The sequence below is a fragment of the Phyllopteryx taeniolatus genome, chromosome 13, assembly GCF_024500385.1.
Source record: "Phyllopteryx taeniolatus isolate TA_2022b chromosome 13, UOR_Ptae_1.2, whole genome shotgun sequence".
NCBI lineage: Eukaryota > Metazoa > Chordata > Actinopteri > Syngnathiformes > Syngnathidae > Phyllopteryx > Phyllopteryx taeniolatus.
In genome coordinates this window covers 15,207,206-15,228,269 of record NC_084514.1, presented here as the reverse complement: position 1 = coordinate 15,228,269, position 21,064 = coordinate 15,207,206, and the positions used below count along the sequence as shown (strand labels likewise).

Genomic DNA, 21,064 nt, shown 5'->3' with positions numbered 1-21,064 from the left:
TCACTGAGTATTTGTACTTCCTTACATGCCACCAGTGACAACACACACATATTGTCACTGACTGGATTAAGCCAAGTGTGTGAGCTCCACGCTGTCAAACCAAGCCAGTGATGGGAAACAACACAATAGTCTTCATTGTCATGAGCTCCGCCAATGAGAGAAGCGAGACATGTCTTAAATTACCTTTACTTATGATCCCTCAAGGCCAAACTGAGCAAATGTCCCACACCTACTTTTTAGTTTTTGTTCATGCCTTACATGCCTCTACTCAACCTGAATCAATTTCTCACATTACAGTTTTGTGCTCTGAGCTACTGTGGTCAAACCCATAGAAATGGCGATTCCATCGAGCTTTTGTTATTTTTGTACAAATGTGTTCCAATAACCCCTCATGTGTATTAGTTGCATTGCCATGTGACGCAGAAAGAGAGAGAAAAAACGAACGACATTGACGACAAAGATGCCTACCTTGTTAAACTTGAATGAACCGGATGGCTTGGGTTCCCTTCAGCCCCTCTCCATTTGCAGCCGTCTTTCCACTTTGACTGCAAAACTTTTCACCGACCCGAGCAGGCAAACTTCAGGTGAAACATTTCCGCGAAAGTTAAGGAAGAGTCAGGATTAAGCCACACCGGATTCGAGTACCGACACGGTTTGTCAGCTCCAGTATTTGTTTCCTAGGTGTCAGTCGTTTGAGGACGCCCCGCCGGGACGCGGACGGAAAATGGCAAGAAGAGGTGGCGCTCGGGTGGACATGTAGTGGCCCACCTGGAGGAGGCTGGCCACTCAGGTGTGGGTGCGGCCCCGGGTTCAGTGTAAGGAGGACATCTAGTGGCCAAAAGGGAGAAGTACATCAACGATAGATACATTCTATCGCTAGCTAGCTAGCTAGTTAGATAAATAGATAATGTTTCAGTACTTATTGCATAGCTTGCTGTTTTGTATCAAGGAACAGCTGAATGGCAAAATTTTCAACAGGTGTTTGATGCATTAAGTGACCAATACATTTCCTGTTTCCTGGTTCCTGGTATTTAAAGGTATTTTTCATCATGTTGTTCACATTTTGATGTCATGAAACCAAGATGAATCTTAACAATTGATCAACAGTACTTAGCCATTGTGAGGCTTTCTAACAGTATGTTTTCAGAGGGAAGTGGTCACTGTGTCGCAGAGTGTCATCAGCAGGTTGTAACGGAAATACGAGAGACTGGAAGATTCTTCAAGGATTCATCTGGGATCCTTTGCAGCTCTGTCGTCACGGCCATCTGGATGTCGTCCACATCTTCGGACTGGGTCCCTTGGATGACCCCCTCGAGCTTGGGAAAGAAGTAAAGAAAAATCACAGAGCCAGGTCGGGTGACTAGGAAGGTTGCACCAGCACGCCGATGTTCTGCTCAGCCAGGAACTGCCAGATGCTCAGGGTTTTCATGGTGGAGCAGACACGAGTTGTCCTGCCACAATGCTCGCCTCTTCTAGTGCACTGCATGAAGAAAATGATCTCTTATAGTCAATAGTCAATGCACATAGCTCCTCAACAGTTTTGTTTGATAAAACTGAAAAAAACTGTAAATACAATAATTTATTTCACCCAGGAGGTTATAATGCACAGTATATATTATGGGGTCATACAGTGCATGTGTACTAGGCTGCAAGAGGCACTGACACTGCTTTTTGATCCCCCGTGGGGGCCTGACAGAATTGAGCCTAACCCATGGAGATAGTGTTACCACACTGACTCCAGTCGTTATTAATAAGCGCAAAGTGGACCTCTGTTTTGCTAGCGACACAAACACAGCAAGGAGATTTGTATTCTTTAAACCGTGGACCAATTTGATCTACATCTCTCTGGACTGCCACTTTCAAACTGAGTGAGTATCGGTTGAGGACCAAAATGACCTGTAATTGCTTAATGCTAAATGTTATTGACTTTTACTTTCCTTGTTCTTGTTATGCTAAATACTTTGAGTGAGCAGGTCAAACCACAATTTAATATTTTACTAGGGTGATTTCCTAGATCATCATCTGATTAATGACTCTTCCAAAAATAAATGAGTCGTTAATCAGTTCTCTTTTTTGCCTTGTCTTGCAGTCGGCATGGATAATCAGGACAAGGCACCAACTCAGGAGCCTCCCACAGACCTCATTCAATTTGTTGAAGACATCAAACAAAGCACTGATAATGGCAACTTGGACAGGGACAACATTCCTAAGCTGGACAAGTCCGACATGGAGAACATAGGACAGATGTTTGAGCACTGTATCGAGCAGGTGTCCTCTTTGGAGATGCGGAGAGAAGAGCTGATACAAGAGTTCCTGTTTCTACAGGAGCCCATGAAGCACGTTGTGGATCATCTGAGGGGAAATCTGGTGGAGAAGCAGAGACTGGTTACTCTGGCTCAGATGGATCACATGGATGTGTTTGAGGAAGTGCAGCAGGTGAAGAGGAAACTCTTCAACACTGCCAGAGCCTGCATCCACAGCCAGGTGATGCTCGCTGAACAAAAGTACAAGGTGGCTCAAGCGGCTCTTACAAAGGTAGGACACCAACTAGGTCCTTTTGGACTCACAAGATAATGCTGCAGGCTATTGTTCTCTGTATTCTGCAGTGCATGTAGTGTGATGATGATCATTTAGCTTTTACCATGATATTGTTATTGTGAGTAATTTTGGGTTACACAGCTAATGTATTGTCTTCTATCTTTTTTGCAGTTGTTTTTTTTTTGGTTACAATTTCTAATTTCAGCCATGAATCTTTCAAAGAAAATCTTTCTTTTTTAAATACAGTATATGACTGGCCAATACATCTTAAACACTAGCACAATCTATTGAGATCAAATTCAAGAGCCGAAGCAAAGATAATAATACTCAGTTTGAATGACATAGTCAACGATCCTGTATATTAATATACCAAGGATTTGTTTCTTCTTCCTAGGAATTTGCTTTCACCGGCGTGGATTTGTCTTTGTATGTGTATAACATCCTTTCTATAATTATTTTTACATCAACCTTGATAAAAAAAGTATTATTTTTTAACATTTTTTTTTAATGAGAAGAAACATGTTAATGTCATTGAGAAAACAAATATATAGTATCTTATCAAATTATCTTTAAAAAAAAAACTGACCTCGTGTATCAAGAGTCAAAAGCTGTAGACAAAAGACAAACTATAACATTCCCTCAGTGATTTGGCAGGTGACAAACTGTTTAAAACTTGGAGGTCTGCCCCATCTGGGAACCTTAATTGAACTCCCAAATAATTCTGATTGTGTTTATGAAATTCTGGATCTCTACTTTACCCTATCCTTCACTGAGTAAGTCTGTAGGTGACAAATGTTGCCATGCATGATTTTTGGATGTGGGAGGAAATCGGAGTACCCGGAGAAAACCCACAGAGCCACAGGGAGAACATGCAAACTCCACACAGAGGGGGCCGGATTTGAACCCGGGTCCTCCGAACTGTGAGGCAGCGTATGTGAGGCAACTGCAAACCAGTGCCGCTGGTTTGCAGTTGGGTGTTAACAAATAATACCTGGATGCCAACACTGAGCATTATTATCTTGGTAAGTTTTTAACTTTGAATTTTAGTGATAATATTTTTAGGCTATTTTGGAGACTCATCTTTTCACAGGAAGAGCTCAAAGCCCAAGTCCAATGCCTGACAGAGGAGTTGTTTCAACGCCAGGAGTCCCACCAAAACCATCTCAACTCTTTGAGGGATCTGGCCAAGAAGCCGTGCAGACAGAGAGCCATGAGCGATGTCAGCCTGTGCCGTCGAGCCTCTGTCCATCTCCAGCGCCGGCTCAGCGTCAGCATTCGGGAGTTGGAGGGCTGGTATGAGCCCCGACTCATAGCACTGCTGAAGAGGAGGCAATTTGGAGAGAAGGCCTTGAGAGTGAGCAATGAGCAGACAGTGATCTTAAGGGCCCAACTAGATCCCCTAAAACAGGAAGTACAAAGACTGGAGGAGCAGAGGTCCTGTCTCAAGCAAAGGCTCAACCTGATGCAGCAGGAGAGGGAGGAGATGCTCACGCAACACAAGGTACAACCCATCCAGAATTTAAGATATATAAAGTATGCTTCATACCCATCAAAATGTTTCTCTATGCAGGAGGCTGAAGAGGAACTAAAAGAGGCTCTGAGGAAACTAATGCTGGACTTTGAGGTTCAAATAAGACATAAAAGAGATTTGGAGGCTCGCACAAATGATATTTTAGAAGAGATGGCACATCTCAGGTGAGTTTCAAAAAGTTTGATTTTGACATTCCCTGAGAAATCATGTGAATACTCAGAAATGTGGTTCTAAATCTAAGTGCGTTGAGTTAGGTTAATGCATCAACAAATAAAAATACATTGAGACAGGACTTGGTAAACTGTGAATATGGCATGTTTTTGATACAACCGCCTGTGTTAATTCCTAACCCAGTGGCAACACCGGATTTTACAGGAGTCTAACATACATATTCTTTCTAGAGTCTGTGATGAAGCTACTGGAGAAGAACAGCCAGAGGATTCTTCTTCCTGTCAGGCCAACTAATGTTGAACAGCTTTGCATACAATTTGTTTTAAAAAGTTTATCAAATACAAAACATTATCTTTGTTATAAAAAGGATTACAATTTATTTCCTTCTTACACACAATCCATCCATTTTCTACAACACTTGACCTCATTAGGGTCGCAGGTGAGCTGGAACTTAACTAGCGGATTTTGGGGGAGAGGCGGGCACACCCGGCCTGAACTGGTCACACGTCCATTGCAGGACACTTTCATTCACATTACAAACACCCATTTACTCCAAATATTTATTATGAATATACTTAAGTACACAAGAGTTCAGATGTAGCACAACAAAAAAGAAAATGCAGAGGGAAACAATGTATATGATGCAACACAAGAAGGAAAATTCTTCTTTTGAACAAATAAAGTGGAAACCGTATGTACATTTGTATAAAAATGGATCTTAGTAGAAATGTGTTGAGCATAACTAACCAATTCCAGAAAAGATGAGGAAAATACACTCAACGAAATAAACAACCAGAATGACAACTTTTTGATAAGTTTCATTACATCGGGGTTAAATAACTGGGATTATGACTAACAAATCTTTAAAAAAAAATAATAATAATTCAGACTGATCTTAATTGCATCACAACAGCAAGTCGTGATTTTCTCCAAAAACACTTGGCGCCCAAAATGTAGATTTAAGAGAAGTGCTTATGCACCCAAAAATGGAAATAGATCATTCGAATAAGCTGGTCAGAAGAAAAGCTGGAGAATGGATTCATGCCTGAACCTCAGAATCTGCTACTCCTTCTGGGTCTTCATCATTGTAGATATTTTCAGCCTGCAGAAGAAAAAAAAGAATGCATAGGTTTGCAAAAATTGTAATTAGGACAATAAATCAAATTACAACCAACGTTACATTGCCCACGTATTAAGTTATTACCATTTGCCACACTTGCATGATGTTGTCCTCCGACACAGAACAGATGACCCATGGCTCGTTGGGATTCCAAGAGAAGTCCGATATCTTTGCTGTGTGTCCACCATGGATGAACTAAACAAACAACATTTGTGAGGCACTGTACAGCAAGCTAAATGCCCAAATTAAATAGCCAAATGTCACAACAGACCAGCAGCTCAGGAGGACCATCCTCTGCATCCTCGGGAGACTGCTCCTCGCCGATCTTACTGAGGTCCCACACGTTTAGCCTCCGGTCTGTGCCGCTTGAGGCCAGGATAGTTTCGTTATGAGGAGACCACTGCACCTATTTGGCAAAAATGGGACAGATGTTACATTTCCACTACTAGACTGGCTCACAAGCATATACTACAGCAAATCTACTCACTAACACTATGTAGTGTTTTAGAAATATTTTCTTTTAGGCGCAGCCATCAATTAATAAAATTTGTTTTTTTAATATACTCAGCTAATTCTTTCTTAGTATGATTATAAATCAAACAGCAACAATAATCACACTGACTGATTACTTTTACCTGGAATATTTCATCTTTGTGAGACTCAAAAGAATGCAGCTTCAGCTTCAGATTCCGCAAATCCCACAGAGCCACAGTCTAAAAACACATCCAACATTCAAATCAAGTTCCACTGAGAATAGTGAGAACGGCATGAAGAGTGAAGACCCACCTTGTCTGCGGAGCCAGTAGCCAGGATGAACTCGCTATACGGATTGAAAGACAAGCAGTTGACCTCAGCAGTGTGGGCATCAACTGCGTGACTGGGCTTGGAGGTGTTATTGGATCGTGTGTCCCAGCTTTTCAAAGGAATAAATAATTAGGTTTGAAACCAATGTTGTGCTCTATTGTTTACACATAATTCAATTTGGCTTACATCATGAGTTTCTGGTCGTCAGCCACAGACCCAAAGAGAGACTCATGGAGCAGGTGCCAGGAGACGTCCTCCACCACGGCGGTGTGGCCCGTGAAGATCGTCTTGGCATCGACTATCTTTCCCTCCTTGGGCACTGTGCTAATGTCCCACAAGCAGATGGTCTGAAAAGAAAGCAGACAAAAGTAAGAAACTGGCACAAGAAAAATTAAGAAATGGTCATTTCACTTGTTTAGTTATAATAAAATTCACATGGTCATCCGAAGCACTGAGGAGGCAGCCGCTTAGGTTTGGATTCCAGGAGAGGCCGTAGCCCTCTTTCTGGTGACCTCGCAAGCGAAGATCCGGAGTGCACTCTCCAGAGGGGTCTATAATGAAAAAATAAAATAAAATAAAGAATCACTATAGAGCGAGAGAGAGAGAGAGAGAGAGAGAGAGAGAAAGACCGTGCGACGCGGCCTGATCGTCACCTGGCTTGGATGGGTGCTTAGTATAATCAAAGACCAGCACATCACTGGTGGGGGTCTTGGTAGCGATAATGCAGGGATTCTGAGGCATGTAGCGGGCTCTGTTGACTTCTCCTTCATGATTAATTTTGATCTCGATCTCTATCTTTCCACTCACAGAACCAAAACCACCAAACTCTGTAACACACATGCACCCATTTAAAAGGGAGAGAAAGAAATAATTCAGATTAACAGATAAAATATTGTGCACAGGATGACATTACAAAATAACCACTTCCACCTACTGAAATCTCAAGGGACCTGCAAGTCTGTTTATAACAAATTTGTACATTTCTCATGTATTTAAAAAGACATGAAAACTAGTCCACTATTTTTTTTTGTAAAGGGAGGTCACACTAAACAGTTGCCACTGCAACATTTTCTGTCTGTCTTTTATCAGTAAGAATTCTCTAAAGATGCCTCCAAGTTTTGCACAGAACAACATTTTTAACGTGAGTAATAATCCTAATGCCTACACCAGTGATTCCCAGTGTACCATGAAAGACTGCCAGTTGTGCCACAGGAAATTATTCAGTTTCATTTAATTGCGTCAACAATTATGTTTACCACAAATGTATCTTTGCTCAACTAGCTATGCCAGTCACATAGTGACGAGCAGAATAATGAAATGCTCTTTCACTCGATGACAGAAGACACATAATTAACCTGTCTTATCCACCTTTTGTAACAGTTTCGTTTGGTGGTGGTCTATGAGGTTTTTTTTCGTGATATAAAATTTGTGCCTTGGCTAAATAAAGATTAAAAGACACTGGCAAACACTATACTATGCCTTACCTCCTTTCTCACTGTCATAGTGGGAGGCATCGAACTGTGCATCATCATTGGGGAGCTGAACACTAGCAATCACAAGGTGATTCTGCTCATCTGAAGTGTGTGTCCCTAGAACCAGCCTGTGTACACTGTAATCCTTTCCTTCTGGTCTGTGACGATAATATTAATACATGTCATTTACATTCAAATCTTCGTGATGTTTCAATGAAGGCGGTGTTCATGTACCTGGTGACATCTGGCAGCCACTGGGCAGTGAGACTGGGCCACTCCAGAGCATGAGTCATGACCAGGTCGTAGAGGAAAGGGGTGTTCTTCTTCCAGATCTTGTACTCCTCGTTGATCACCCTCTCCTCCACAGCATCGTCAAAGGCAGCTACAAATACAGCATTAAAAGCGGTAATATACGTGACAGACGGTCGGGTTGTACAACAGCCAGACACTGCCTAACTTGATAATTAGCTCCAGGGTTTATTTTGGTGTTAAGCTAACATAAGGACACGTTTGTAAAGTGAGACGACTAAGAGAATAAAATTTTAAAAAGCGCTATCCCCAACTCCAAGTGGATCAAGAAATTAGTTTGTCTTCCACGCACTAGTAGATTAAAGGCTGTGTTGAGCACGCTCGTGGCAGCTAAGGCTACGGCAGCTAACAGCTAGCTTGAGCGTTTGCAACAATGAGATCAGACTCGCCGACACCGGTCGAACGAGTCCAACGCTTTTGAGATCTCAGGGCAGCCAAAACCAATTTTAGCCGAGTAAATCTGAAAAGTGGCCATCCTTACCGTCTTTGTCAGCCATGGCGTCTTTGTTGGGAAGCTAATAGCGGACTTGTAAAAATGCGGATTTCAGGGGCGAGCGCTTGCAATGGCGCCAACTCCAAGACCACGATTGTCCAATCGCTGTAAAGGAAACTCAACCGGAAGAGCGACACAGCATTCGCGCCCCGCCCCCAGCGACCATGTTGGAAAGTGTGGACGCTGTCCGGGGAGTGCGGCACAAGACTGAAGTTCCTGTTGTCCCTTTCAGAATCTCTGGTCTTCCTACGGCAAACAACCCCGGGAGCTAAATGGACGACCGCCAGCTAGACCTGACAGAGGCGCAGATAGAAACCAAATCGAAGTACCCTCCAATCAACAAGAAATATGAATGTGAGTGAAACGTAATAGTAGAAGTGCTATCTTAACTTATTCACACAAGATATTATCGTGCTGTATTCCATTAGCCGTCTTCAACAGAAGTGACAAGTCGGGTTTGACGATATGGCCTTAATAAAATCTCTTATTTTTAACACAAAAATCAAATTTCCAATTTAATCAAGTTACCCTCTTATAGAAAAGCAAGTGACAACAACTTTTTTGGGTGTCTGTTTTTTTACTCTTCTTGGCTTTTCTTGGGGCGACTGGTTAGAGCATCTGCCTCACAGTTCTGAGGACCGGGGTTCAATCCCCGGCGCTGCCTGTGTGGAGTTTGCATGTTCTCCCCGTGCCTGCGTGGGTTTTCTCCGGGCACTGCGGTTTCCTCCCATGTCCCAAAAACATGTATGGTAGCTTAATTGACAACTCTAAATTACCCTAAGTCGTGCCGCCTATTATATATATATATATATATAGTGAACAAAGACCTTTCTTTGATCATTATTTGTCATATTTGATATGTCAAACCACCACAGTGTATCACCAACTACTGCCGAGGAGGACATACTCTGTGTCAGATTTAGTTTTTTTGCCGTATCGATAACTGGTATTGGCAGCTTTCACGAGTATCTGATTATTTCAAATAAGGCCCCATACCGATATAGATATTTTTTTTGCGTGAAATTGCATTTACTTCCACCGAAGTCATAGAAATACATACATTTTCATTACAGATAATGGGAAAATAAGTGTTCTATCTGTCCATGTTCTATCTGTCCATTTTAGTTTTGTTTTGTTTTGTGTGAGCTGGAGCCTCTCAGCTGATGCCAGGGGAAAGGGGGACTACACCTGGACTCTGGCAGTCATTCTCAGAGGCACTTATAGAGACAGACCACCATTCATGCGCTCAAGATTTACATTGACACTGGATGGCAACTGAACTCAAGCTGTATGCACTGATGTGGAGTGTATCAATATACCATCGGTGATAGCCCTGAGAAAATGCCCCTTTTGTCAAAAGTTATGAATACACAATCCTTAAGAATGTTTGAAATGTTCAACAATTTCACACGATAAAATGAGCTGTTAAACTGCATGGCTTGACGTGTATGACTGTTGTGGAAAACCCTACCAGCTCTCTTGCACTCTTTTCTCGTGTACAGTAGAGTTATACAAATTAGGCAGGCAATGTCTGCAAAATATTTGCAGCTTGGAAGCACCTACCTCAGGTCAAAAGTTTCCAATGTGGATACAAGCACCATGTACTGCAAATGTCTTTGCCAATATTCAGAGTGATTGCCTTCCACAGGTCTCTTTCCGTATCATACGGAACACAACCTGTGAAAATTATTCCACTCATTTGTGTATTTCCAGCAGGAATTAAAGTCCCTAGTCGCTTTTTTGGAAAAACAGTCGTGAGAGGGATCGGAAAAGTCACTGATTGTAGTGACAAATTTGCTAATTTGGCAACACTGCCTATGCTTTTGTAAACTACCTCCACTCTGATCACAGGCATGTTGCTAGTGGAAGCAGTGCAAGTAAGCGGGGAAGCACTTTGAGCGAATAAACAAATTAATCTGTAAAATCGATTAATTGTTCAGCCCTAGTATCAAGTATGGCTAATTTTGATTTACAGTTAAAATCGACTGAACTGATTTTCTAAAGTAAACATACAGTGGGTACAGAAAGTTTTCAGACTCCCTTAAATTTTTCCACTCTTTTTTTTTTATATTGCAGCCATTTGTTAAAATCATTTTAGCTATTTTTTTTTCCTCATTAATGTACACACAGCACCCATATTGACAGAAAAAAAACGTAATTGTGGAGCTTTTTGCTGATTTATTGAAAAAGAAAAACTGAAATATCACACAGCCATAAGTATTCAGACCCTTTGGTGTGACACTCGTATATTGACCACGGGTGTTGTCCATTTCTTCTGATCATCCTTAAAATGGTTCTACACCTTCATTGGAGTCCAGCTGTGTTTGATTACACTGATTGGACTTGATTAGGAAAGCCACATCCCTGTCTATATAAGACCTTACAACTCACAGTGCACGTCAGAGCAGATGAGAATCATGAGGTCAAAGGAACTGCCTGAAGAGCTCAGAGACAGAATTGCGGAAAGGCACAGATCTGGCCAAGGTTACAAAAAAACTTCTGCTGCACTTAAGGTTCCTGAGAGCACAGTGGCCACCACAATGCTGAAATGGAAGACGTTTGAGATGATCAGAACCCTTCCTAGAGCTGGCCGTCCGGCCAAACTGAGCAATGAGGGAGAAGAGCCTTGGTGAGAGAGGTAAAGAAGAACCCAAAGATAATTGTGGCTGAGTTACAGAGATGCGGTCAGGAGATGGGAGAAAGTTCTAGAAAGTCAAGCATCACTGCAGGCCTCCATCAGTCGGGGCTTTATGGCAGAGTGGCCCGACGGAAGCCTCTCTCCTCAGTGCAAGACACATGAAAGCCCGCATGGAGTTTGCTAAAAAACACCTGAAGGACTCCAAGATGGTGAGAAATAAGATTCTCTGGTCTGATGAGACCAAGATAGAAATTGTTGGCCTTAATTTTAAGTGGCATGTGTGGAGAAAACCAGGCACTGCTCATCACCTGTCCAATACAGTCCCAACAGTGAAGCATGGTGGTGGCAGCATCATGCTGTGGGGGTGTTTTTTCAGCTGCAGGGACAGGGAGACTGCTTGCAATCGAAGAAAAGATAAATGCGGCCAAGTACAGGGATATCCTGGACAAAAACCTTCTCCAGAGTACTCAGAACCTCAGACTGGGCCAAAGGTTCACCTTCAAAAAAGACAATGACCCTAAGCACACAGCTTAAAATACCGAAGGAGTGGCTTCAGAACAACTCTGCGACTGTTTTTGAATGGCCCAGCCAGAGCCCTAACTTCAACCCAATTGAGCATCTCTGGACAAGACCTGAAAAAGGCTGCCCACCAACGTTCACCATCCAACCTGACAGAACTGGAGGGGATCTCCAAGGAAGAATGGCAGATGATCCCCAAATCCAGGTGTGAAAAACGTTTGCTGCATCATTGCCAAAAAGGCTCATGGCTGTATTAGCACAAAAGGGTAAATACTGAGCAAAGGGTCTGAATACTTGTGTGATTTTGCAGTTTTTCATTTTTAATAAATCTGCAAAAATGTCAACAATTACGTTTTTTTCTGTCAATATGGGGTGCTGTGTGTAGATTAATGTGGGGAAAAAATGAACTTAAATGATTTTAGCAAATGTCTGCAATATGAAAAAGAGTGGGGGTCTGAAAACTTTCCGTACCCACTGTAATGCCATGTAACATATTCCCACCATTACTTTCTCTCAAAAGCAATATGTAAATTTTGTCCAAAATTATGACCATGTTTTCTTTTGTTACAGACTTGGATCATACAGCAGATGTACAGTAAGTGTCCTGTCATGTCAGAGTTCACAGTTTTCAGACACTGTGATTGGTGTGTTAACATTTTATTACCCTTCCAAGAATCCACTCCTGGGGAGACACTCTGGAGGAAGCCTTTGAGCAATGTGCCATGGGCATGTTTGGGTATATGACGGACACCGAAACTGTGGAACCGACTGATACTGTAGAAGTGGAGTCAGAGGGTGAGAAATCTGATCGCAATCAATAATTCAGTACAAATAGTAATGCTTTCCTCTGGCCATCAACAGGGGACGACTTGGAATCTCTGCTCTTCCACTTCCTGGATGACTGGCTGTACAAGTTCAGTGCAGATATGTTCTTTGTTCCCAGGGTGAGTATTTTTCTCACAGCTTGTGTAAAGCCTAAGAAAAAAAAACACCGAAGTGTTTCAAGAAGCATACAAAGTTCTGTTTGTATTGTAGATGGCAATCCTCTGCAAACTGCATGATGGAGAAGCCTCAGAATTTTGCATTTAACACAAAGCCAAACATTAAACCAGTTTACAGTGTAGGAATGTGTTGACATTGTTACAATATTTCCAAAATAACATTTTTATTATTGTTACAATCTTAATTGTGGTTTTATTTATCTTTTTTCCGACAGGAGGTGAAAGTGTTGTACATTGACAGAATGCATTTTAGGATTCGCTCCATTGGGTAATGTTGACTTCTGCGTGAAAAGTTTACCTGAAATGTATCTGTGAATCTCATTTATCCCACCTTTCTCATCCTGTGCCCTAATCTTTTGTGTTGAAGGTGGGGTGAAGAATTCTCGCTGTTGAAGCATCCACAGGTACGATATTCCTGCCAGAAGGTTGTTCAGAGGAAAATGACTATAGTGACAGATTTTTTTTTTTTTCTAGGGTACAGAAGTGAAAGCCATTACATATTCTGCAATGCAAATCCACGATAAAGAAAAACCAGAGATATTTACAATTGTTGATATCTGATACTGTACCTCAAGCTGTTGATTACGCGACTTCTTCATACATTTGCGGCCAAATTATACGGCCTTTTTTTATTTAAGAACTTGATCATGGAATTGTAATATATTATTTGCTGCGCTTATGTTCTGTGACAGGTTCAGAATTTGATACTAAATCAATCAATTTACACAGTATCCGAATGATTCAATCATGATTGATTATGATAATCAAAAAGTATGGCTGTTAGGGAATATTTATTGCATTGAGAACATAATGCCTCTTAAGTACATCACTAATGAATATCCATCCATCCATTTTCTATAGCGCTGGTCCTCATTAAAGTCGTGGCTTAGCTGGAGTCTTACCCCTACTTAGTTTGGGCGAGAGGCAAGGCCTCATTATACTCCCGCGACAGCGCCCGCATTGCATCAGGTGACCGACTCGTTGGGCCACGCGACACTTGACACGCACACGGCACAAATTGTCGCTGCGCGCAGGATGCCGCAGAGATCATCTCTCGTGATTGGTCCGTTTTAGTCACATGCTGTGATGACGTACTCAGCTTTCCCCTGTGTTCAATACAATACCATCTTTAAAATGCAAAACACCTCCGCCGCCGCCTTCTTGATCGATTTTTGCAATATAATTAAGCGCATCATTTGGTCATCTAGGTCCATTTGTTCTAGCAGGCACCGTTCCACGGTTGCCATTGTTGTTGCGTTGTTTCCTTGTTTGGCCATAAAATGCAGAGGAAACTCCACCCTGTGGTGTCAGAGCCAGTACCAGCTGGAGCGATAACCCCGACTTGGAGGAGAACTGCAGCACATTTTCAAAACTGTGCGCATGGGTTGCGCTCGAGTATGAAGACAAACTGTGGGCAGGATCGCCGCCCGTGCGAGTATAAGGAAGCCTGCAGGGTACATACGGGGTTAGTCGCCAGTCAATTGCAGGGCACATAAGTACAAAAGACCATTCACACTCACGTACACTTTTGGACAATTTACAGGTACATCTCAATAAATTAGAATTGTATCAAATGCCTAATTTAGTTAGGTAGTTCATTTCAAAAAGTTTAACTCATAATAAAGCGATGCACTAAACACACCGTGAAATATTGCATGATTTTTTTAATATACATGTATAATTTTGATTTATAGCTTTTAGCTATCAAAATTCGCCATCTCAGGAAACTAGAATATTACGTAACAAACAATCAAGAGACTGACAATTATTTTCAATGTGGAAATTAGGCAGGAAGAAGTGTGTATCAAATTGGTCGCCCTTTACATTCATCAGTATCTAAGAAACAGCTCTGTTTCAAAACGGTTGGTGGTCCTGTTGTAAATAGACATTTTATTTTTTGTTGTTACTTTTGCTAAGTAATAAATATTTTGAAAATAATGTAATATTAAAGCAGTTTTGCATGTTTTGTGAATGGTTCTAATGACACATATTTGTTATTGTGTCAAAAAATGATAGTTACTGGTATTACAGTAGTTACTCCTGACACTGATAATAAATGTTATGCAACACCTACCTTGCATGTTCTTCAAACATTACCCCATCTATTCCATGTACTCGAGCAAGTTAATGAAGAAAGTAATAAACTACCCATCCAATTTCTACAACGCTTATCCTCAGCTGACTTTGGGCGAGAGGCGGAGTACACCCTGAACTGTTCGCCAGCCAATTGCACAATCATTGAATTTATGTAAAAATTGCTGGTTGTGGTTGTTAGGGGCGGGAAGTAACAAAGTGCAAATACTTTCTTACTGCGATCAAGTAGATTTATTCAGGTATCTGTACTTTGAGTATTTATTTTTCTGATTTTTTTTTTTTTTTTTTTTTTGTTTTTTTTTTAATTTATTTTTTTCCACTTTTACCATCTAATAAAAGAGTATTTATTTATTCTGTCTTTATATGAAGCTGGCGTAGATAGGTGAACAAAGAGACATTCTTTTTTGTAAATAAATAATAATCTGACCAATTAAGTGAAATTTGATAATTTCCCGCGGCACACCAGAAGAGCTCTCACGGCACACTAATGTGCCACGGCACACTGGTTGGGAATCACTGTTCTAGAGCACTTTAACAACCACAACTGTAACAATACGCTGTACATAAAACTAATAATACAATAATTAAAATCTTCTTTTCTAATTAGGACATACGGGATCTTATTTTACATTGACATTGAGCATAGAAAAGGTATGTGTCAAAATATGTATTGTATACAATTGACAGTAAAAAATATATTACTGCTTTTGTACTTTTAAGAGTCCACTTCTTTAACTTAACTATAGGAGTTGAATCAGTACTACCTTTTATTAGTTGTTTTTTTACAAGCGTCTACTTCACTCAGTGTGAATACATTTACCACGTTCGGTAGTTCTACACTAAATAGTAAATTAAATCTGGTGTCCGTGGTTTACATAGCTTTTATACTAGTACAGTGTTTTTAACTTTTATGGACATAAAAATGTGATACCAGTAGATTTTTATTATTATTATTTTATTATGAACGTTTTTTAAAGGTTTGCCCATTTTAGGCTGTTGACTATGACGTCACGTCCTCCGCTTGCCTCTCTTCTTCCTCTCAATCAAATACAGCTGCGCCATTTCTTCTTTGTCCATTGACGAAAGCCATCAGGCAGCATCAGACGACAACACTAAGGTATCACGACCCCGTGGACCAGGCGGACTATTGTTACCTTTTGCTGCTTGAAATCTCAGCGAAGCGAACGACGCTTCGTTGTGTTCCATTCAGTGGCGTTCGCGAGGGGGGAGCTTAGCGAGTGCTAACAAAGGCTAAATCTGAGTCCGCCATCGCGTCGAGGGCCGTTCACGAGGAACGCAAAATGGAAGACACTAAATACCTACCGGAGCTCCTGGCTGAGAAGGACAGCTTGGATTCATCGTTTACCCACGCCATGAAGCTTATTTCTGCAGGTCAGTTGCTTTGACTGCTTATTAGCTATGTGGAGCTAACTGCTATCAGTTGGCTCGTGGTGCGTGTTTTTTCTCTTCCTCCCTTTGTAAAGCGTTGAGACGAGCATCCGAACAATGGCGAATTAAACACGTGGTATTCAAACGATGTAGGTCAATCTTGTCTGGGTTTTGACCTCAAAATTAAACTACTTTCCTTTTTTATTTGTGTGCGTGTGTGAGAGGGCGCCAATTAAGAGCTTTGGCCCTGTTATCGACGGCCGTCGCCCATTTGATCCAGTGGTCTTAAGAGTATTTATTGTGTATGCGACGTTAGCGGTATTTGGCTGCGGTTTTGAGATGCCAGAATATTGATTTAGTACTTCAGTCGTTACATGTCCTCGTGTTATAGTTCGTGTATTCATTGTGCTCCCTCTGCAGAGATTGATAGGATCCAAAAAGGTGAACCTAAGAAAGAACCGGAGAAGGAGACATACCTGGATCTCTTTGCTACAAAGACACTTAAGCTCAAAGAGCGTGTACTTATTCCATCCAAGCAGTATCCCAGGGTAAGTGTTTTTGTTTAAAAAAAAAAAAAAAATGCTAGTCTTGTCTCCTAACCATAGTAGCGCTAAATGGTTCGTGTTAAGGATACTTAATTTAGAGAGGGGGTTCTCTTTGCTCAACAGGTCATGAATGGTTCTAACGTGATTTCTGCATGAGCAAACTGCCATCTCTTGATACTTAAACGGGGGGGGAGCCACCATAGAAGACGCTAGCCTACACTGTGCTGATTTATGCTTAAACCCTCAAGGTCAATTTTGTCGGCAAGCTTCTGGGGCCTCAGGGCAGCACAATCAAAAGGTTGCAAGAGGAGACTGGTGCAAAAATTTCCGTTTTGGGTAAAGGTTCCATGAGGGATAAGAATAAGGTATGTGTATGATTTTAGATTTTCTCAATTTCTTCATGCCTTTGTTTAGTTGCACTATCTGCTGATTTAGGAAGAAGAGCTGCGGAATGGCGGTGAAGCTAAATATGCTCACCTTGCCTTGGAGTTGCATGTTTTCATTGAGGTGATGGCACCTATTCCTGATGCCTACCTCCGTATGGCTCATGCTATGGATGAGGTCAAGAAGTTCCTGATCCCAGTATGTGTCCCTCACATTCTGCAACATAAGGTTAACTTGGATAGCTGCAATTCGTTTTAACAAGTGTATGTTGTTAGGAACCTGGTGAGTATGACCCATATATGGACCCCAACTTCCTCAATGGATCTCACGATGGCTCAGCAAGGGGACGCGGGGGGCATATGGGAAGAGGTCGAGGTGGACCACCGGGTGCCGGACCAAGGTTAGACAAATGCTAGTAGTAACGAGCCTACAATTGCTCTCCTACGTCAAGGACATGCTACTAATATTAACGTGGCTCATTTCCACAGAGGTCGTGGACTCCCCCGCGGTGGTCCTCGTGGAGGTATGCGCGGCGGAGCCCCACGAGGAGGAATGGGCCGGGGCAATTCCAGAGGCGGGCCAGCCGGTAGAGGTGGACCCTCAGCTCCCAATCGAGGGGGCTCTGCCTCACGCTCACGACCCCCTGCAGCTGGGGCACCAAGAATGCTCCCTGCTGCTGCCCTTTCCCACCAGCAAGTTCCCCCTTCAGGTTCCCAACCCAAACCTGAGTCCTATGAAGACTATGTAAGCTATTGAACATAGCTTTCTTATTTAGATGTCCCAATAAATGGTTTATCAAACGCACGTCTTGACATCTTTTTGCCATGGTAATGTACTCAGTGATTTATCTTCCTTCCAGCCTGCTTATGAGGATTCATATGCAGAGCCAGCCTATGAGGGGTATGAAAGTTATTATAACCAGCAACCTGTTCCCACGTAAGTGAATATTCAGACACAGACCAGCCATCCAGTTTATTACTCTCAGACACCTTATGCTTAAATCTCTTTTCAGGGATACTGAGTATTATGACTACGCTCATGGAGAGCCCCAGGAAGCCGCCTATGACCAATATGGTAAGTATTCAACACAGTACCTTTTTTTTAGATGTAGAATTTACAGTAACGTCTTGATTGTCTTTCCTTTCCCCCCACGCCCCCATCAGCCCAGGAGGACTGGGAAAACCAATGGTCCGCTGCCGCAGCTGGAGGCAAAGCTGCTCCAGCCAGGCAGTCAAAAGGAACCTATAGAGAGCATCCCTATGGAAGATTTTGAACAGCTACTGGTAGAGAGTTGCCATGGCAACTGTCTTCGATTGTAACTCACTTAACGTTTCAAAGTAATTTCCCTCATTTTCCTCCCTTTTATGGTTTTGTTTATTTTTATGGTTTTGCTATTTTTAGTATACATTTTGTTGGATGTCAGATTTTGCAGGGGTGAGAAGATGCTAAGTTTTTGTCATGGTTTACTGTTTCCATTTAATAACTGTTACGATGAGTAGTTGGCAGTTCCAGCGTGACAAACCTAAGAGGCATTCACATTTTAGCGATATTTGCTGGTTATCTTTTAATTGTCATAACAAAAAGTTAACGTGGCGAAAGAAAACATTTAGGATGCATATTTAGTAATTTACAAACGGAACAAAAGAGAACAAATAGCTTAATTTGCATTGCAATATAAAATAAACCTTGTTTTATGGTCCAACACAAATCTTACGTCATACAACTTTTGTATTTTATCAAGTGACCTAAATCTTAATAAAATTTAGCAAAAAAAATATGCTTGCTAATCTGATTTTGTCACCCAATTACTTATTACGATTACAATTCTTGAGGCCAACCAGTTCTCAATGTGTGTATGGGAGGCTGCAGCCTACTCAATATTTTGTACAGTGTAGGACAACTGTATGTTTCAAGACGCATTAAAATGCTTAAGTGTGTACGTTTGGCTAAATAGGATTCTAAATGCGTATATCCAAATGTCTTTCTGCAGTGCGTTGTTTCAATAAAGTTTCTAGTTTCAGTTTAAACGTGATTTAAACGTGGTATTTTGCATTTGTTGTACTAAACAAATTTCCGCTGGTGAAAATGTATTTGACGCTGAATAAGCTACATGTGTACTGTCAGTCTGATTTTTCTTCAAAAGAGCAAAACAGTGTTTTGACATTGAACTTAATGTTTTTCAAATTTTCTAAACTACACTTGTAATGTCACCTACAATAATAAAGCTCATCATTCCACAAGGTAATGGTCTGCCAAATATAAGTTGGACTTGATGATATTCTGCTTGAATATGTATTGTCGTCAACCTTTAGTGTATCTCCAACTCTCGAAGGCATCAGCCACTTGAAGTAACTGAATCTCAACAGTATTTCAAACCAAGCTTGCAGGGGTCTTGACTTTCAAGCAAAGTCATGCTGGCTGCTTTTTTATAAAAGAAAAAAAATCGCAGAGGGGAGGATTCTAAAAGCCAAAAGATCGCCACAAGAAGGTAAAACTAACCAACTCTCTTTATTAGAGCATTGTTTTATATTGTGTCAAGTATAAGGTAATTTATCATTCCAAATGCATAAATGCTCGAAGTACAAAATATGCTATCAGCTATACCGAGCAAAATAAGCCGTACAAAAAGACCAGAAATGGTTGTAATGCAACTCTTGCTCAAAAAAAATAAGACTCAATACCTTATTTTTATTTTGACAATTTCTGTGGATTGTAGATGAATGAAAATTAGTCTATCATAATATATTACATATAACAATACATGTGGTAGTTATATCCCAATAATGGAAAAAATGAGTTGCATAAATAGATCATGTTAGACTTGCATGTTTTGTGTGTATGTCAGCGTGTGAATGGCTGTTTAGTGTGCGCTGCCTTTTTTGTCTGAGAGCTCATTTTGTGTCTCTTCATAGGTTTTTAGTGAAATGTCTCAATGCTGGAGACAAAACAACTTGATCAACCCTGAGCTATTAAGGTCGGTGAAAGAAAATTGTAGGACACGATTGGCTCCATGGGCTTAAAGACTAACTGATATTTACTGTGCTTGAACAGGTCCTTTCGAAAGTGAGGACGCTTGTCATCGCTGAACCTGGACTTCACTTCTCGGGATGTTTGAGAAGTCATTTTTACCCCTATGAGGATTTTTAAAATGTATATATCACGTTTACCCTTTTTTTTAATACAAATCTAAATTGCAATGTTAATGTTGCCTTCAATAAAGTGTTTTTTATTGGAACTGATGTATGAGTGACTTATCACAAACAGAACATGATGTAATTAACAGTGGGTTGAACATAAAAAAAACTGCAAGAAAGTGACTTAATTGTATAATAATCTAAAATACTAGATCATAACACAAGTTTGCTATTTCATAACGCTTGGGTTTTCACAATGTAAAAGTCGCTGCTGTGGCAAAGGTCCAGCCATGAGCCTCCAGACTGGAACATGTTATGTAAATTAGCTATAGCTCAAATGGTGTCTACCTTTTATCTACATGTCACAAAGGCAAGAGCCAGGCTCACCTGAAATTGCACAATCGGTCACGAAAAGCAGAAGTGGCACAGTTCAACAGCCCCATCTACTGGTAAAATTACTGTACTAAAACAGGAGGCGATTGGGAAGTGCCTGTTGTCTTTCTTCACATCCCCAATGTTTTCAGAAACTTGTGATTAACATTCTGATTTTCCATACATTGGCTAATTTTGGCCTATTCAATATTTGTGTGTTACATATTTAGTTGTGCAGATCACATAAAACTGCAGATAAAGCACAAGGTGAGGCAGATAGAATTCTGCCTCCACAGTGTGGTAGGCAGCCTCCTTTTGAGTAGTTGTGGCAACCACACTGAAAGGGGCGTACGAGAGCACACAAGGTCACATTGGTGCCGTACTGCAGACCTAATTTCCTCTCTGTGGAAGCCATGTGGTATAACTGTCACCTGTATTAAAAGTCTGGAGGTTTTTTAGATGGGTGAATAATAAAGGTTAGATACATTTGAGAGGGCCTATTTTGTTAAACTCGATCACTGTAATGCTTTGTTGCAGAAGGAAGCTCGTG

The 21,064-nt window shown here is 41.2% G+C and overlaps 5 protein-coding genes across 10 annotated transcripts in view; 3 read left to right on the top strand and 2 right to left on the bottom strand.

Moving 5' to 3' along the window:
* Positions 1 to 608, bottom strand: part of LOC133487506 (uncharacterized protein KIAA1522 homolog) — a 35,903-nt gene extending 35,295 nt beyond the window's left edge. Inside the window, exon 1 of the mRNA XM_061794179.1 lies at positions 469 to 608. The gene's annotated coding sequence lies outside the window, so the exon portion shown is untranslated. The remainder of the gene's footprint in view (positions 1 to 468) is intronic.
* Positions 234 to 5,414, top strand: LOC133487518 (syncoilin-like). 5 transcript variants are annotated; one of them, XM_061794216.1, is made up of 6 exons: positions 234 to 584; positions 682 to 1,868; positions 2,090 to 2,535; positions 3,629 to 4,039; positions 4,109 to 4,233; positions 4,471 to 5,414. In XM_061794216.1, the coding sequence occupies exons 3-6, from the start codon at positions 2,095 to 2,097 to the stop codon at positions 4,532 to 4,534; spliced, it is 1,041 nt and encodes a 346-aa protein (XP_061650200.1). In that variant the 5' UTR covers positions 234 to 584; positions 682 to 1,868; positions 2,090 to 2,094; the 3' UTR covers positions 4,535 to 5,414. The 5 variants fall into 5 exon arrangements, with proteins under 5 accessions (XP_061650200.1, XP_061650201.1, XP_061650199.1 ...); XM_061794217.1 differs by lacking the exon at positions 234 to 584 and having other exon boundaries at positions 756 to 1,037; positions 1,248 to 1,328; XM_061794215.1 differs by lacking the exon at positions 234 to 584 and having other exon boundaries at positions 756 to 1,037; positions 1,248 to 1,868.
* Positions 4,787 to 8,557, bottom strand: rbbp4 (retinoblastoma binding protein 4). Its single transcript, XM_061794198.1, has 11 exons — positions 8,427 to 8,557; positions 7,871 to 8,018; positions 7,649 to 7,794; positions 6,818 to 6,991; positions 6,600 to 6,715; positions 6,351 to 6,511; positions 6,147 to 6,273; positions 5,996 to 6,073; positions 5,632 to 5,766; positions 5,445 to 5,555; positions 4,787 to 5,342 (listed from the first exon to the last, which is right to left on the bottom strand). The coding sequence occupies exons 1-11, from the start codon at positions 8,440 to 8,442 to the stop codon at positions 5,280 to 5,282; spliced, it is 1,275 nt and encodes a 424-aa protein (XP_061650182.1). The 5' UTR covers positions 8,443 to 8,557; the 3' UTR covers positions 4,787 to 5,279.
* Positions 8,558 to 8,589: 32 nt separating this feature from the next.
* On the top strand, positions 8,590 to 14,669 carry zbtb8os (zinc finger and BTB domain containing 8 opposite strand). Its single transcript, XM_061794227.1, has 7 exons — positions 8,590 to 8,792; positions 12,166 to 12,190; positions 12,269 to 12,390; positions 12,457 to 12,539; positions 12,812 to 12,864; positions 12,964 to 13,000; positions 13,071 to 14,669. Exons 1-7 carry the CDS (start codon positions 8,711 to 8,713, stop codon positions 13,155 to 13,157), a joined length of 489 nt encoding a protein of 162 aa, XP_061650211.1. The 5' UTR covers positions 8,590 to 8,710; the 3' UTR covers positions 13,158 to 14,669.
* Positions 14,670 to 15,705: 1,036 nt separating this feature from the next.
* Positions 15,706 to 20,243, top strand: khdrbs1a (KH domain containing, RNA binding, signal transduction associated 1a). 2 transcript variants are annotated; one of them, XR_009791358.1, is made up of 11 exons: positions 15,706 to 16,082; positions 16,500 to 16,627; positions 16,873 to 16,989; positions 17,060 to 17,206; positions 17,284 to 17,408; positions 17,497 to 17,752; positions 17,868 to 17,944; positions 18,021 to 18,082; positions 18,172 to 18,345; positions 19,921 to 19,982; positions 20,060 to 20,243. XR_009791358.1 is itself a non-coding variant. In XM_061794200.1 (9 exons), the coding sequence occupies exons 1-9, from the start codon at positions 15,992 to 15,994 to the stop codon at positions 18,279 to 18,281; spliced, it is 1,113 nt and encodes a 370-aa protein (XP_061650184.1). In that variant the 5' UTR covers positions 15,706 to 15,991; the 3' UTR covers positions 18,282 to 19,253. The 2 variants fall into 2 exon arrangements, 1 of the variants encoding a protein (XP_061650184.1); XM_061794200.1 differs by lacking the exons at positions 19,921 to 19,982; positions 20,060 to 20,243 and having other exon boundaries at positions 18,172 to 19,253.
* Positions 20,244 to 21,064: the final 821 nt, after the last annotated feature.